Genomic DNA, 16577 nt, shown 5'->3' with positions numbered 1-16577 from the left:
ATGGCAAAAACCTATGGAGTGAAGTTGATGGGAGCTATGTATTCCCTCCTCTTGTGAGGAGACAACCTGGAAGGCCCAAGCTAAAGAGGAGGATTGACGTCGCTGAGAAAGAACCCACAGTACATAGATTGTCGAGGAGAGGCCTGCACATGACGTGCTCCCTCTGCCACCAAGTTGGGCATAATCGGAAGACATGTACCCAACCAAAAATGAAAGCTGGAGGCCAGGTACAGTTTCAATTTTATGTCTAACTTTGTTTACATGTGTCATTGTTTTTTTCCGAATGTTAACCAATTAACTTGTTTCACTAATCATGCAGGGATCTTAGGAAGCTACATATCTGCCAATTGTCGAAGACCATCGACGGTGAAGTTGCAATTCGGCTATGAAACACAACGCGCTCAAGCTTATTAATCGCTCGCCCTAAACAAACATTTGTAGAACAGGATTCAGTTCTCGGTTGATGATACAAACTTTGTTATCCAATTCCACAGACTTCTCGTTCATGTTCGCCGTTCTGAATCGCCGTTGATTAATCCATGCATTTCGGTACTTATTCGTCCTTCCTGTTCGCCCATCTTCTTCGTCGTGGCCCATGTTTTCACAGTAAAACAATAGGTTCTTACGAACTAAATCGGCCAGTGTCATGCCTACTTATAGTACGTATTCTCCAATAAACCAAGAAATTGTCTTCCAATAAAACATATTTCATTATGTTCCTCGAGACCTCAAAATTGAGTCACAGAACAGAATACAATTCACAAGTCTGCGAAAATGATACGTCCTCGTTCACAATTCGATACAAGTGATCCATCATGCTTGCGAGATGTCGGCAAAATTGATATGGCCTCATTGAATGCCCGGGGCACATCAAAGGGGGCGGGAAGGGTCGAGCCAAGCAGTCCACCTCCGGGCCACCTCCGGTCCGTGCTGGGTCAACCTCCAGGCATGGTTGAGCTGCATGCTCCCCTTCATTAGCTCTCTGATAAGCTGATAAGCTGCATGCTCCCCGTCATTTCAATGCCTCCTTCACCGTCCCCTGCTCTCACCCAGCAAGAACATATTTTAAATTCAAATTGCCAATCAAGAATAATGTTTAACTTTATTGAAATGCTGTTTATTAATAATAAACGCATGGTGCAATATAGTTGTTCGTCTCACCTGGCACACAATGCAGCCCGGCTGTGGGGAACTCAGTCTCCTACGTCTAGGAAAGGCAGGAGAAGTTATTCTGAGGTGTTTCTCCTTTTTTGATTGATTCTGCTTTCTTTTGGAGGGCTTGGCGTTCCTCAAGGTAATTTCTAGCAACAACATCTTCAAAGGTGCTCGACAAACCATGGGAGATTTATGATCTTTCTTTTGCCTATATTGCTGCAACTGAATAGAAATGAGGATAAAAAATGAGAAAAATAGCATGAAATATCCGTAAAGAGCAAGAAACTGATGCTTGGGACAATGAAAAAGCAACATGAAAGGGAATTAGGGCAAGAAAAACCTTCTTCCGTCCGGCGGCTAATAGATTCATCGTGTTCTTCTTTCTTTCCATTAGATCTTGCAGCATGGGCCAAGAGGGAACCGGGGGGTCAACGATTCAATCCTCACAAGAATCTGCTCTGCAAAGGGACCCACCAATTAAAGAAGCAAGAAATTGAATCCTGAAGCAGCCTAAATCCATGACGACCGCAAGAGAAAAGGCACAGATCTACCAAGAGAAAGTGAAAAAAGTGATGCTTCTGTCCAAATCTTCCCGCAAAAAAAAAGTGAAAGGTTTAATCACGTGCATTATCCAGCTAAACAGAAAAGAAGACGCTTGCTTTGTTTACCTACAGAATTTGATTTGCTTCCTCCGACGACTTCTTCAGACCACGCCGCATCCTGGCTTCCATGTCCTGAAGCTCTTGATTTAGAGATCCACATTCTACCTGAAATAGCCAATGGAGTTCACTGGAGGTTCAAACCCACATGAAAGGTGCTACATCAAAAAATGAAGAGAAACAAAAGGGCATCCAACCTCAAGAAGAGCAACTTTGTGTTCCAAATCCATTGCCTTTGATATGCTTTCATCTGCAGACCTCTGAAAATTGATCAGTCAGTAGTAGGATTGGCAGGCCAAAATAGACAAATTCAGAGACAAATGAGAAAGCTCTAACCCAATTAAAAATAACCTCTTCAATCAACTCATAAAGACACACAACTGGCTTATTTTATCATAAGGTACATAGGAACTGATAGCGACCACGATACAGGTCTTTAGTGAAGAAGGAAGTACTTGAAGAAAAGGAAGCCCTACATATGGATAGATAGAGACTGAGACGAGTTAAACACAGTTGGTACAATGGCAGTGCAGGTCCGTATCAACGCCTGAATACTTCCTAGGAAGCTTCTGCGGTATTGACTAGGCCCATGCATATGGAGCCTCTCCCATATTGGCCAGCCCTCTACACAATCTCTCTTGCTTATTCTTCCCCCTCCCCCCCCCTTCTTCTAGCTGAATCAGACCCAATGAATGCATCACGTGCATGTTCTTCATTGAGGGGCTACATGTATTTATTGAGTATTAGCCTACGGACAAAAGACGTAAATAACATGGAGGGGCCGGGATCATATCAGAAATCTTTCTGTATTGTTTTAATTTAAGTAAATTTATTATAATTGATCATATATGCATAACCTGGCTGTAAAGCACCACAATAATCACAGATATTATAATGCATATTTATATTAGGCATTCTCGAAACTTGTAATATCAATTATTATGTCAACTTAACTGCTTACTAGTTACAATGGGCACACTAGAGAAACATTGAGACGTGGAAGAATTTTGAATGCGTAGAGCAAAATGGTCAGAATGACCCAAAGAGAATTCACATTATACAAGAGCGGTGGCCACTTCATCAGCACATACACTTAGATACCTTCAAATGGAATATCAGAACGACGTACCTGCATTCTTACAAGTGCATTTGAGGCCTCCACAGCTCTGTGTTCCAATTCAACTTCTCTTTCAACGGCTGCCTTCAAAAATAAAATGTGTAACATTAAACCAAGAATCAGAAACAAAGAAGTGAACAGAAGACATTCTCATAGATGCTGCTTAGACCATCTTGGTGGCATTATGCGCTATCCTCTCTTCTTCTGCTCTGCGCTCAGCTGCAGCGAGCTCTTCACGAAGCGCCTGGCGAATAAAATAAGATTGTCAGAGAAGAAAGAGAAGACGAGAAATATGACGAACAGAAGAGTCAAAGAATATTTTGCAGTTCAAAAAATATCGTTAGTCTCAAGTATAGTTTAAAAAATAATAGAGGCAGTGAACTACCTGTATCACCCTTGTCTCACTAAGTTCACGGCCTCTCATCAAAGCATCCATATTTGCCTGGTTCAAAATGGGAAGTTCTGCAAATGAGATCTTTTCCAATCATTACATGAATTATTAGAAGAACGCACTAAAATGAACGATAATTGTTTCAATCAGTTGAGCCAAAGCCAAAGAACAGTCCTACAAAGGGAGACACTAGTGTAATCTAAGAGTGGAGTTAGTTTAATATCAAGGAGCACTCTATCAAGTGAGTCCATATGTTGCATCCGAGGTTCATATTTAATATGGGGAAAAGTTCATTCAAAAGTGCTCCACAAAACCCTGTGGAGGCAGTTGACAGAAAAAGTATAGATGTCTCTTGGATGGTGGAGCCGTCTTAAAATGTAATTCATAAGCTACAAAGGAAAAAGAGTAAAGACAGGAAACCTGTAAGGACACAAGTTTTCCTTCTGCTGTTGATGCTTGTTTCTTGAAAGCGTCTATAGAGCCAACAAGCTTCTCGATTTCTGCATTTTTAGCGGTCAGCGCATCACCCATACTTGACTCCACTTTACTCATTTCCATTTGGGCCAATAATAAATATTGTTCTAGCTGTTTGATGGAAGCTTCATATGAACTACTGTGTCCTCGCTGATAAACAGCAGATAAAAAGTAAAAAGAAGTTATTTGAAGAATCTACATTTGCGCAAGTATGGAAGCAAATCCGTCGTTGAAGAATCTACCTCTCTCATGAGGAGTTCTTCCAATTGAGTGTTCTCAGCCTTGTACTCCTGAAGCCGAGATGATAGCCCGGCACAAACCTGTTTCCAAGCATTAGTTAGGACATCAAGGTGAGAAGACTGACATTGTGACGTTAAATGAATAAAATAAATGGAAATAACTATGGTCAGAACGTAAAAACGAAGGGCTGGCTCATAAAATAAGGCGCGAAAAATTGGGGAAGAGGATAGGAAAATAATATGCTGAAGATAAAAGAAAGAACTGAGCTGAGACTGAAGATATTTTTTCAGCAATGTTCCCTGCCGGGTGGCATTGGCATTATATTATGCACAGAAGATATCAAAAGTAGAGGACGCACACTCAACCAACAAATGAAAATTTTTGGATTTAGTCTAGAAATGTACAAGGGAAAACAAGAAACAAGTCAATAAAAGGTTAAGAGTACACAGCCAACTCACCCTTGCTAGTCTTGCTTCTTTTGATTGACCAGTAGAGACTGCACTTTTTACCAGAAACTGTGCCTGACAACAAGAAAAATCATTGTTTAGCAGCAAAAGGCTCAAATTCATCAAAGTCAATACGTTGGATAAAATGTTTCTTATTCTGTGCTAAACAATGTTAGAAAACTATGCTAGTGATTCTTGTGAATCAAAGCCAATTTTCCAAAGTATTTGGCTTTGAATCTAGAATCGAATAACAGCATTTTAAATACAATTTAAAGTTCATTTTAGAATCATCCATGAATTCATTTAATCATTCAAATTCCAATGCCAACAAACGGAAAGAGATAAACGAACCTCGTCAAGCTGTTCAAGCAATTTCTCAGGCATTCTGTCACTTTTATGGTCATGTATCTTATTGGTGCTTGAAGTATCCACCGGCTCAAACGCATGATCATTATCCTTACCTTTCCAGACGCTTTCTTTTTTCCCCTGATCCACCTCCAAGTTATCTTGGCCAACATTTGAGTTATCTCGGTCAAAGATCTCCTTATCTTGTTGGGGAGCATTGCCCTCTTTGGGATCAGATTCGTCAGATGATGTCCTTGTCATTTCTGAAATTTCTCTAGGTTCTTCGCTGCTACTAACAAAATTATCAACAGATGATGCCACTTTGACATCATTATCGGAAGTCAGTATTCTTCCCAAAGCAAAAAAGAATCGGCGAGGAAGAAGAATTGAAGATCAAATTTCAATGAACCCTAGAACAGCAAGCGCAAATGAACGAATGGGTATGGAAGAGCATGAATTTAGCTCGCCCATCTCCTCTTTATCCCAGGGCACCTCCGTGGCCCGAGAGCAGGCGTTGATGACGGTGTTGTAGGTGAGGACCGTCGACGCGACAGAGTAGGGCGGCCGCTTCAGCCGATCGAGGAGGGCGAGGGCGAGGGCGTGCTCGCAACGATTCCGGCGCCGACAGCGTTGATCAGCGCGGAAGCCCCTTCTCCCTCGCGCCCTTTCTTCCTCCTTCTCCACCGTCTCCTTCTCCTTCGTCGCCTTTCTCAGCTCTCTCCCGGGTGACTCACATTGGGCGGGCTAAAATCTTTCTTTCTTCAAATCGCGCAGTGACGTGGAATCCACGCGGCTGCCACGTGGATTCCGCCTAGGTGGACTCCGCCGGAACTCCACCTGGCAGCCACGTAGACTCCACGTCACAGGCTGCGGACCAAATGGGACTTCGGGCTGTGTCGCGGCAAAAAAAAAGTAAGGGCTGTAACTCGAATTTTCGAAAAAGTTCGGGCCACACCGTGATATAACCCCTTTTTTTTAATCTTATCCTCTCTAATTCTCATTCTCTTGTCTCATTCACACCCACTCTAACATGTCTCATGGAATCTTTGTTTTCTCCATTTCTGTCATCTTTCTCCAATCCTCCCTCTCCCACAATGTCTGAAACTGTGTGAATTTTTCTGACTTCCTGTCTCTTTCTCTTTATCACTTCTCTCTCTCATTTTTCCCAATCTGTGAATACTTCTGTCACCCCGTCTGAAATTATTTATTACATATAGTCTTCCACACTTCTGTCCTTCTCTCTCACTCTCTGGTTTTTTTTAATCTTATCCTCTCTAATTCTCATTCTCTTGTCGCATTCACACCCACTCTAACATGTCTCATGGAATCTTTGTTTTCTCCATTTCTCTCATCTTTCTCCAATCCTCCCTCTCCCACAATGTCTGAAACTGTGTGAATTTTTCTGACTTCTTGTCTCTTTCTCTTTGTCCCTTCTCTCTCTCATTTTTCCCAATCTGTGAATATTTCTGTCACTCCGTCTGAAATTATTTATTACATATAGTCTTCCACACTTCTGTCCTTCTCTCTCACTCTCTGGTTTTTTTTAATCTTATCCTCTCTAATTCTCATTCTCTTGTCTCATTCACACCCACTCTAACATGTCTCATGGAATCGTTGTTTTCTCCATTTCTCTCATCTTTCTCCAATCCTCCCTCTCCCACAATGTCCGAAACTGTGTGAATTTTCCTGACTTCCTGTCTCTTTCTCTTCATCCCTTCTCTCTCTCATTTTTTCCCAATCACTGAATATTTGTGTCACTCCATCTGAAATTTTTATTACATAGTCTTCCACTCTTCTCTCCTTTTCTCTCACTCTCTTGTTTTTTTATCTTCTCCTCTCTAATTCTCATTCTCTTCGGTCATTTTAACCCACTCTAACATGTCTCTTGGAATTTTTGTTCTCCATGTCTCTCGTCTTTATTCAATCATCCCTCTCCCATAATGGCTGAAACTGTGTGAATTTTGATGACTTCCTGTCTCTTTCTCTTCATCCCTTCTCTCTCTCCTTTTTTCCCAATCACTGAATATTTGTGTCACTCCATCTGAAATTTTTTATTACATAGTCTTCCACTCTTCTCTCCTTCTATCTCACTCTCTTGTTTTTTTTAAATCTTATCCTCTCTGATTCTCATTCTCTGGTCTCATTCACACCCACTCTAACATGTCTCATGGAATATTTGTGTTCTCCACGTCTCTCATCTTTCTCCAATCCTCCCTCTCCCACAATGTCTGAAACTGTGTGAATTTTTCTGACTTCCTATCTCTTTCTCTTTATCCTTTCCCTCTCTCATTTTTTTCCCAATCTGTGAATATTTCTGTCACTCCGTTCATATATTTTTTTGTTACATAATCTCGTACATCTTTCCTCCTTCTCTCATACTCTCTCGGTGAAGTCCTTGCATGTTTCATGGTGTTTGGTTGCCTGTCATTTTTTACTGGCTGTGCAATGTATCAAACAGAAATTCAATTAAGATTTTCGGGATTTTTTTTCCTATCTTGTGCTATGTTTCTTTCTTGTGTTATGTTCCACAATGTCGTAATGTCATTAGATTTCTGAGTGTAGATCAAAATCATGCGTTGATGTATTAAATAATTTTTACTTACCAAATTACGACTTCAGAAACATGAACCCACCGAGAGGTAGTGGCCCACCCCAAGATGGATCTGGGTCAGGAGCTAATTGTCTTGAACATATGAACACAGGAACATCTCGTGTCGTTTAGAGTCACCCTCGTTTGAACCGTTCAGTCATCGTTGACTACTTCAAATCCATTGGTGATGGATATTCTGCATGCTTACTGTGCCGGGAGAAGAACACGCACAATAAGAGAAAAGCGATAAAACGACAAGCCGACAAAAGCACCAACGTATTTTGGAGACATTTCAAAGGTTGCCATCATTCACGTCACGCAGAGCTTAAGGGCGTGGTGTGTGAAGACCCTGATCAGCCGTGTATATCAGAGAAAATGCAAATTAAACAACAAGGATAGCCTAGTCGACGAGGGTCGATTAGAGGCCATATGCCAGATGAGACGAAGAATCTCATTGCACGGTTTATATGCATGACTGATCCACCATGGAGCATTGTTCAGAATGTTGTGTTCAGGGAGATGTGGCGCTACGCGACACTTCTCAACGTGGATCCCTTTGGTGCAAAGGTCATTAAGCAGTGGACCATCCAAATGCATGGGCGCATGGAATAAGATGTAAAGAAGCTATTGTAGAACATGGACCAAGTGTCCCTCACCGTAGACGCGTGGATCGTTGAAAACGGTACTGGACTTCTAGGCTAATCATCCATTGGGTGGATGATAAATAGGTGTACCTAGAGCGGGTACTTCCCATCCGAGAAATCATCGGCAAGCACGATGGGGACAACATGGCGTCCATCATTCTCTTGGCCATACAAGAATTCTGTCTACAGCCAAAGGCCAGCATTCAGCGCCAAACTTATCTTATTAATTCAACATGCGACTTTACATGTGAGTGGTATTTATGCAGGTGTACGCCGTGACTACTGACAATGCCTCGGCGAATAAAAGGATATTGGCATTGATGGTGAGAAAGATAAAGATCGTCAACCCGATGTTTAGCGCCAGAAGGCAAGTCCCATGCATTGCACACATTTTGAACATTGTCATGCAAGTGGGAATAAAAAGCTTCGGCATTCCTTCGGCCCAAGCTGTAGAGCCCGAAGAATGTGACATGACCAGGACAGCAGACCAGTACAACAGCGACAAGGACGACGAACTTGCAGATATATTATCACGTTTGGGTGATGACGACAATGTCAGAGCACGCTGGCCTTTATGTTTGGGTAATGTAGTTGCGAAGGTGCATACACTAGTGTGATGTATTCGGAGCTCTACACAACGGAGAGAACATTATGCAAAGGCATGCGAAGATTACCCCGAAGTTAAGGACTCTAACATAGTCGTCTTAGACTATCTTACCCGATGGAGCAGCACTTACGTTATGTTAGCCGCCGCCGTGAAGAAGCGTGATGTAATTGATGAAGTGCCGAAGGCCTTCGGGTGGAAGGGGAATGATGTAATAGAACTACACCGAGATCGATGGTTTGTATTACAACACAATAAGAAATGGTAAATTAGATTAAGATCTATTTAAGCAAGGGGTATGTCAATAGAAACTCTAACTGAGCAATATAAGATTTCTTCTAACTAGAGTGAACAATCAATTAATCCCTCTAAGGAAGGGAATAGCGAAGATAGACTCCCAATGACCCTCCTGACTAACTAGGATGACTACGACGTAAGGGGTGTTTGACGGCCCAAGGTTGTTCCAATTCTAAAATCAACAAGTAATCCTCTACCTCAATGAATCCCTAACTCACGACAAAGTGGCTATCCTATTCAATTGTCGTCTTTGTCCTAGACAAATGAATTGAGAGGGGAAGGCTGCACTACACTAAGTAACAATACTGAAATGTAATGGGGGGAAGGACGAGAAGATACCTGAATGAAGCTAATCCATAGGCGGGCTTATAGGAGCGATTGAGCTTGGCGGTGTCGATGAAGCACGTGTGTGGTCAAGGCTTGCTAGTCGGAGACGAAGGGCACCAAGGAGATTCCCACAGGCGCACGGCAGCGTGCGGATGGGGAGAGGCCATGGCGGGCCTAAGCGCACGGAGGCAAGGATCGGGGGCGCAATGGCAGCGTGGGGCACTGTCGCGGGCGCGCGGTAGCGCACGCAGGCGAAGGCGGTGGCAAGGAGCAGCGCTCAGGCCCGCGAGGGCACGCGGGCGCCGAAGAAAAGTCCACGGGCGCGCGGCAGTGTGCGGAGGGCAGGGGCCACGGATGCGTAGTAGTGCGCGGTGGCTAGGGTCGCGGTCGTGGTGGCAGCACGGGGCGCGGACGCGGGAGCGCGTGGGGGCGCTCGGGAGAGGCAGGGTTGGACGTCCACAGGGCGGTCCGGCAGGGCTGGAAGACCGCAAGACAAACAAGAACGGAAAAACCTCCTCGTTTCTTGGAGCTTCTTGGCGGCAAAATAACAGGGCAATTTCCAGAGATGGGGTAGCCGATGATGGAGATTGACAACGGTGCATCCTCGGAGTGATCTCAATGAGGGAGGCAAAGGCGACGATGGTTCCCAGAAACTAAAAGTCTTGAAACTTCAAGAAGTCTACCAGGACAGGCGCAGGTTGTCCCGGCGGCGTCCAAGCAGTCTCCGAGTGATCTCGACGAGGTCGTTGACGGCGACAGCTCACAGAGTTGTCTCGATGTGAGGCGGGATGCGGGCAGCCATGTTCCCAATACTCTCTAACTTCTATCTAATCCTCTCTAAGCACTAAGGTAGGAAAGAAGAACACAACTTTCAATTCATCAAATCCTTCCTTCACTTGGGGCATGCTATCCCCTTATATAGGGAGGATAGATGCCAAGTGACGTTTCTAGAGGAGGAACTGTCGTGAGACGTGGTCCGTCTTCTAGTCAACGGTTACAATAAGAATTGAAAGATAATGTGGACAAGGCCCAAACACACCGGCCCGGTACGTAAGTTCAATAAAACGAAAATACAACCAAATAAATAAGGCGCAAAATGAAATAACACCTTACGCGGGATACTTGAACACAGGGTGGCGAGCGTCAACGTGAGCAGCCCGGTGTGGTTGAACTCGTCCCCTCCCGGTGTTGTCCCGATGGTCCCTCATCAGTTAAGGCGACAAAGATGTCGAAGGACGAGTGGGAGTTGGCGAAAGAATTTTGTCGCATTCTTGGACGGTTTGTTGTATCCACCGATCTTGTTTGCAAGATATTGACGCCGGCATTGATGGATCCATTCCACAAAGCTTCAATGCTCCGTTCGGGCATATGAGAAGCAACCATCGCATACGTACGGTCCTTGTTACCATGTGACTCACCGAGGCATGGACCGAGAGGGGACGCTGAAGAGGGGCACTCAAGAGGTAAAAAGTTTGACTCTTGGCTACAGAACATTATGCAAAAAGTCCAACCAGCACATGTGTCAACGAGGTCGGCGTGGGACGAGTTCAACCAATACCTAACGGAGGTCGTGCCTAGTGAGGGAGTGTTCACTCCACTATCTTGGTGGGCCAGCACAGGGGTGAAGCGCTTCCCCTTACTTTCAACCATTACAAGAGAGTTGTTGTCGGTATGTGCGAGAAGTGCTGATGTCGAGCGCATGTTCTCAGTAGGCAGCGCTATTTTCATGAACAAGAGATCACGTGTGTCAGCGATAAGCATTGAAACAGTCATCAATGGTACACTAACGTTGAGCTGGATTCGAATAGGGAGGATGGACAAGATGTGGTACTCACATGTGCTCGAGGTACACATCAACTACATTGACTACATTTTTTGCATTTCTTACATAATCATCGTTATTTATTTTTTATCTTTCGCTATGCAGGCGACGACCAAGTAAGCACAAACCTCTAACCAAGCCGTGGGGAAATTCTTAGGGAAAGGGCGTATTTTTTACAATTACATATTACAGAAGGCCTCCTTTGTTTAAAACTTTGCACCACTGTCCTATATATTTATTGAATTTTGGTTAACATTTCAACTTAACCATTTATGTAAATTAGTATTTTTATTTATTGAATTTTGCAACATTTTCCTAAGAAATAATTAATTTTTCCAAAACTATAAATGTACACGTGTCCAAATAAGTTAATTACCTAGTTCAAATTGGCACTATATTTAATAATATAAATATTAGTTCCATAAACCGTGTTGAAGCACCAAAAAGTGGGGGAGAATTTATTTAATACTTCTGCAACATTTCCCTAAAAAAGTTTAAGAAATCAATAATTCTCACTTAACCAAACAAGTAAATTATTTAGTTCAAATTTGCACTTTTTTAAATAATATATTGATTAAATAAACCATGTTGAAGCAACAAAAAGTGGGGGAGAATTTATTTGAGAACTTTGCAACATTTTCCTAAGAAATTGTTGAATTTCCCAACGATATTAAGGTTACACTTAACCAAACAAGTAAATTACTTTGTTCAATTCTGCACTTTATCTAATAATATAAATATTGGTTCCATAAACCATGTTGAAGCTCCAAAAAGTGGCGGAGAATTTACTTAAGAAATTTTGCAACATTTTCCTAAAAACTTATTGAATTTTCAAAAATTAATAATTCACACTTAACTAAACAAGTAAATTACTTACTTGAAATCTGTACGTTATTTAATAATATAAATAATGGTTAAATAAACTTGTTGAAGCACCAAAAAGAGGGGGAGAATTTATTTTTAAAGTTTGCAACATTTTCCTAAGAAATTGTTGAATTTCCCAACAGTATTAATGTTAGACTTAACCAAACATGTAAATTACTTAGTTCAAATCTGCACTTTATTTCATAATATAAATATTGGTTTCATAAACCACGGTGAAGCACCAAAAAGTGGGGGAGAATTTATTTATGAAATTTTGCAACATTTTCCTAAAAATTGTTGAATTGTCTAAAGTTATAAATTTACATGTAACCGAACAAGTAAATTACTTAGTTCAAATCTGCACTTTATTTAATCATATAAATATTGGTTAACTAAACCATGTTGAAAACCAAAAAGTGGGGGAGAATTTATTTAATACTTTTGCAACATTTTCTTAAGAAATTGTTGAATTTTCCAGAATTATAACTTTACATGTAACCAAATAAGTTAATTACCTAGTTCGAATTTGCGCTTCATTTATTGATATAAATATGGTTAAATAAACCATGTTGAAGCACCTAAAAGTGGGGGAGAATTTATTTAAGAAACTTGCAACATCGTCCTAAAACATTGTTGACTTTTCAAAATATTAATTTCTTTCAAATATTAATTGCGGGCTTCGAGTCTGCACTTTTATTCTTGTAAAATTCCATTATATTAGTTTCGTTCAAATATTAATTGTGGGCTTTGAGTATGCACTTATATTTATTTCGACATTTGGTAATAGACGTCAGAGGGACATATCTAGTGTTTACAAGACGTAGCATCTGTGGGCGCGCGCTATACCTCAAAAGAATTTAGAAATCTCCCATATGGGATTGCGATGGAATGGGAAAAAATGTGTGGATATCGGTTACCGATACCGATATCGGCAACCGGTATCCGGGTATCGAAAACCGATGTCCGGCACCGTCCCATTTGTTCCCGGATATCAGATGTCGGTTGTCCGATACTGAATGACGGATGGATATCGGTTGTGCGAGCCCTACTGTGGGCCTACCCTTGAACTCAAAACTGGGCTTAAGTGTCCAGCATCACTTCTTGATTATGATTAGTTGGTGGACGCTATGAATTCCTTTCGGGAGGTCTTAGATGATGAAATTAGTTACTGGAACGTTAAGAATGAACGTTAAGAATGTTTCTTTAAAATGTTGCGTGGAAAATTACGAGGTTCAATGACCTTGATTATCGTTGAATATGGTTCTTCCGGTGTAGAGTTTCCCTTGAGAAAAGCAAGGTCTCCTCCATATACATTTATAGTTCAGTATAAACGGGAACTCCGGCGCCATCGGATTACTTGTTATGGCGGTGACTCTTGAGATTGCGAGATGCCCGCGTGCTCCGGGTCATCTTTTTCCCTCGAATGGGAGATTTTTATATTTTGCCGCATCAAGAATGGTCCACGAACTTTGTCCTCTACGGATCAAATGCCACGCAAAAACGTGATCAAATTGTAGTATCCCTCACCTTAGATTTGGAGATGACAAACGCGAATGTCTGTTAAGGAATGTTTTCTCTTAGCCGTCCATGGCTTCAACGCTAAATCGGGGTCTCGGAATGGCCCCAAACCCCATAGATTAATTAATTATTGAAACTGACCAATATTGGGCGATGCCCTTCAACCAGAACTAGCAACCTAGCTTGCCAGACAGATAGTCGTAGGGGTTAGGTTAAGTTACCACTTCGCTGCCAAGTTCTTCCTCCGCCAGCTGTTGTGATGCCTAGTTTCGGAGACAGGATCCGGCTCGAGATCGAACCGGCGCATGTCCAGTCTGGGCCATTACAAATGTGAGATTTCGTATCGGAATTAAGTTTCTCCTTGCATTCATACCTTGGTAAACTGAAAGAGAGTCAGAGATAAAAGGAAAAGAAGAGTATGCCGAGACATGGAATGGAGGAAGAGAGGCCAACGTCAATGGACAGAGATACTGTCAGATAGTGAAGAAATGAGACCAAGAAAACAAGGCAGGAAGAGCGTTGGTTAACAATGCCAACCGAAATATATTAGTACAGAGAGAGAGAGAGAGTGAGAAATTTAGTCTGGATTTGGGTAATCCCGTTGTAGAACTGGAAAGAAAAATTTAAATGTGAGCTACGTAGGAATTGAATGGCATAGCTATAAAGGGGACAGAGTTCGAATGTTCAAGAGACAAACAAGGTAGAGTGTAGAAAGGTATATGCGGACACTATCGACTAAGTCAACTGAGGCAACCTCCTATGATGATGCCCAGTTTACTCTTTCTTTTGTCAACTGAGACTTTCGTAATACCCTTCTAGGCTTATACGTCTAATGTTTTATTTATAATGACCTTGAAAAGTCATTTTGCATATTTCCACCCTCTTTTCTTAAAGGTGCGATACTTAAGATTTATGACTACGGTCATCGTCTTTTTAAGATTGGCCAAATAGAAAACATATTGAGTTCTAAAAGACGGTTAACAAACTTTTTTTTCAACTACGGATTTCAATTCACCGCTGAAGTGCGGACCGTCTCTCTCTCTCTCTCTCTCTCTCTCTCTCTCTCTCTCTCTCTCTCTCTCTCTCTCTCTCTCTCTCTCTCTCTCTCTCGCTCGCTCTCTCTCTCTCTCTCTCTCTCTCTCTCTCTCTCTCTCTCTCTCTCTCTCTCTCTCTCTCTCTCTCTCTCTCTCTCTCTCTCTCTCTCTCTCTCTCTCTCTCTCTCTCTCTCTCTCTCTCTCTCTCTCTCTCTCTCTCTCTCTCTCTCTCTCTCTCTCTCTCTCTCTCTCTCTCTCTCTCTCTCTCTCTCTCTCTCTCTCTCTCTCTCTCTCTCTCTCTCTCTCTCTCTCTCTCTCTCTCTCTCTCTCTCTCTCTCTCTCTCTCTCTCTCTCTCTCTCTCTCTCTCTCTCTCTCTCTCTCTCTCTCTCTCTCTCTCTCTCTCTCTCTCGCCCGCTCTCTCTCTCTCTCTCTCTCTCTCTCTCTCTCTCTCTCTCTCTCTCTCTCTCTCTCTCTCTCTCTCTCTCTCTCTCTCTCTCTCTCTCTCTCTCTCTCTCTCTCTCTCTCTCTCGCTCGCTCGCTCGCTCTCTCGCTCTCTCGCTCTCTCTCTCCCTCTCTAACTCTCTAACTCTCTTTTCTCTCCCCCTCCCTGCCTCTCTCCCTCTCTCTCTCTCTCCCCTCTCCCTCTCTCCCTCTCTCTTTCCCTCCCCCCCTCTCTCTGTCCTTTCTCTCTCTCTCCCCCTCCCTCTCCGTCCCCTCTCTCTCTCCCCCCCCTCCCTCTCTGTCCTTTCTCTCTCTCTCTCCCCCTCTCTCTCTGTCCTTTCTCTCTCTCCCCCCCCTCTCTCTCTTCCTTTCTCTCTCTCCCCCTCTCTCTCTGTCCTTTCTCTCTCTCCTCCCCCTCTCTCTCTTCCTTTCTCTCTCTCTCTCTCTCTCCCTTTCTCTCCCTCTCTCTCTCCCTCCCTCTCTCTCTTTTCATTTCTCTCATTCTCTCTCCTCCTCTCTCTCTCTCTCTCTTTCATTTCTCTCACTCTCTCTCCCTCCTCTCTCTCTTTCATTTCTCTCACTCTCTCTCCCTCCTCTCTCTCTCTCTTTCTTTTCTCTCTACCCCTCCCCTCACTCTTTCCCTTCTCTCACTCTATCTCTCGTTTCCGTTCTCGCACACTTTTTCTCTCTCCCTCCCGCTCTCTGTCTTTCCTCTCTCTCTCTCTCTCTCTCTCTCTCTCTCCCCCTCTCTCTCTCTCTCCCTCCCCTTTCTCTTTCTCTCTCCCTCCCTCCCTCTCTCTTTGCTTTCTCTCTCTCTCCCTCCCTCCCTCTCTCTCTTTGCTTTATCTCACTCTCCCTCCCTCTCTCTCTTTCCTTTCCCTCACTCTCTTTCCCTCCCTCTCTCTCTCTTTCCTTTCTCTCCCTCTCTCTCTCTTTCCTTTCTCTTCCTCCCTCTCTGTTTCCTTTCTCTCATTCTCTCCCTCTCTCTCTCTCTTTCCTTTCTCTCACTCTCTCGCTCTCTCTCTCTCTCTTTCATTTCTCTCACTCTCTCCCTCCCTCTCTCTTTCCTTTCTCTCTCTCTCTCTCCCCCCCTCTTTCTCTCACTCTCTCTCTCTTTCCTTTCTCTCACTCTCTCTTTCCTTTCTCTCACTCTCTCCATCCCGCTCTCTCTCTTTCCTATATCTCATTCTCTCTTCTTCCCTCTGTCTCTCTCTTTCCTTTCTCCCTCTCTCTCTCCGTCCCCCTCTCTCTCTTTCCTTTCTCCGTCTCTCTCTCTCTCTCCCCCTCCCTCCCTCTCTCTCTCTCCTGGGAGCAGGTGTTCTTAAGATTCATCTTCAATTTCACTATAGTACATTTCTATCCTATCTTGTTATTAGAGTAAAACTGTAATCATTGAAAACGTGTGGTATATATATCTATACACCATCATGTGGAAGACGACAATGAAAAGATCTACAACTCTCCCTCTGATGGAATTTCAATGAGATTAAATGATGCAAATGAATTGGCCATTTAGCCAGACGTACTCATGTATATTTATAACTTCGAGTTTTATTGTGAAAAATTCATATAGTATAATATGATTTCAAGGTTATCATTGCATCAGTA

The 16577-nt window shown here is 42.9% G+C and overlaps 2 protein-coding genes across 2 annotated transcripts; both read right to left on the bottom strand.

The window, feature by feature from the left end:
* Nucleotides 1-1823: 1823 nt before the first annotated feature.
* On the bottom strand, nucleotides 1824-3890 carry LOC144713968 (golgin-84-like). The gene is made up of 6 exons (XM_078588708.1): nucleotides 3743-3890; nucleotides 3317-3373; nucleotides 3101-3175; nucleotides 2944-3015; nucleotides 2012-2074; nucleotides 1824-1922 (listed from the first exon to the last, which is right to left on the bottom strand). The coding sequence occupies exons 1-6, from the start codon at nucleotides 3878-3880 to the stop codon at nucleotides 1824-1826; spliced, it is 504 nt and encodes a 167-aa protein (XP_078444834.1). The 5' UTR covers nucleotides 3881-3890.
* Nucleotides 3888-4895, bottom strand: LOC144713777 (golgin candidate 1-like). Its single transcript, XM_078588461.1, has 3 exons — nucleotides 4834-4895; nucleotides 4495-4557; nucleotides 3888-4116 (listed from the first exon to the last, which is right to left on the bottom strand). The coding sequence occupies exons 1-3, from the start codon at nucleotides 4864-4866 to the stop codon at nucleotides 3979-3981; spliced, it is 234 nt and encodes a 77-aa protein (XP_078444587.1). The 5' UTR covers nucleotides 4867-4895; the 3' UTR covers nucleotides 3888-3978.
* Between the last annotated feature and the right edge of the window lie 11682 nt (nucleotides 4896-16577).

Source organism: Wolffia australiana, chromosome 16 (genome assembly GCF_029677425.1).
Source record: "Wolffia australiana isolate 7733 chromosome 16, ASM2967742v1".
Classification (NCBI taxonomy): domain Eukaryota; kingdom Viridiplantae; phylum Streptophyta; class Magnoliopsida; order Alismatales; family Araceae; genus Wolffia; species Wolffia australiana.
Note: the sequence above shows the minus strand (reverse complement) of the source record. Positions and strands in the feature narration are given on the sequence as shown.

Coding starts and splice junctions, on each gene's coding strand:
- LOC144713968 (XM_078588708.1), bottom strand. CDS start 3,880: ATGGAAATGAGTAAAGTGGAGTCAAGTATGGGTGATGCGCTGACCGCT. Junction 2,075..2,943: donor ATGCACTTGTAAGAATGCAG/GTACGTCGTTCT, acceptor ATCAATTTTCAG/AGGTCTGCAGATGAAAGCAT. Junction 1,923..2,011: donor ACAAAGTTGCTCTTCTTGAG/GTTGGATGCCCT, acceptor TGGCTATTTCAG/GTAGAATGTGGATCTCTAAA.
- LOC144713777 (XM_078588461.1), bottom strand. CDS start 4,866: ATGCCTGAGAAATTGCTTGAACAGCTTGACGAG. Junction 4,558..4,833: donor TGCTTGAACAGCTTGACGAG/GTTCGTTTATCT, acceptor TCTTGTTGTCAG/GCACAGTTTCTGGTAAAAAG. Junction 4,117..4,494: donor AAGAAGCAAGACTAGCAAGG/GTGAGTTGGCTG, acceptor GCTTGGAAACAG/GTTTGTGCCGGGCTATCATC.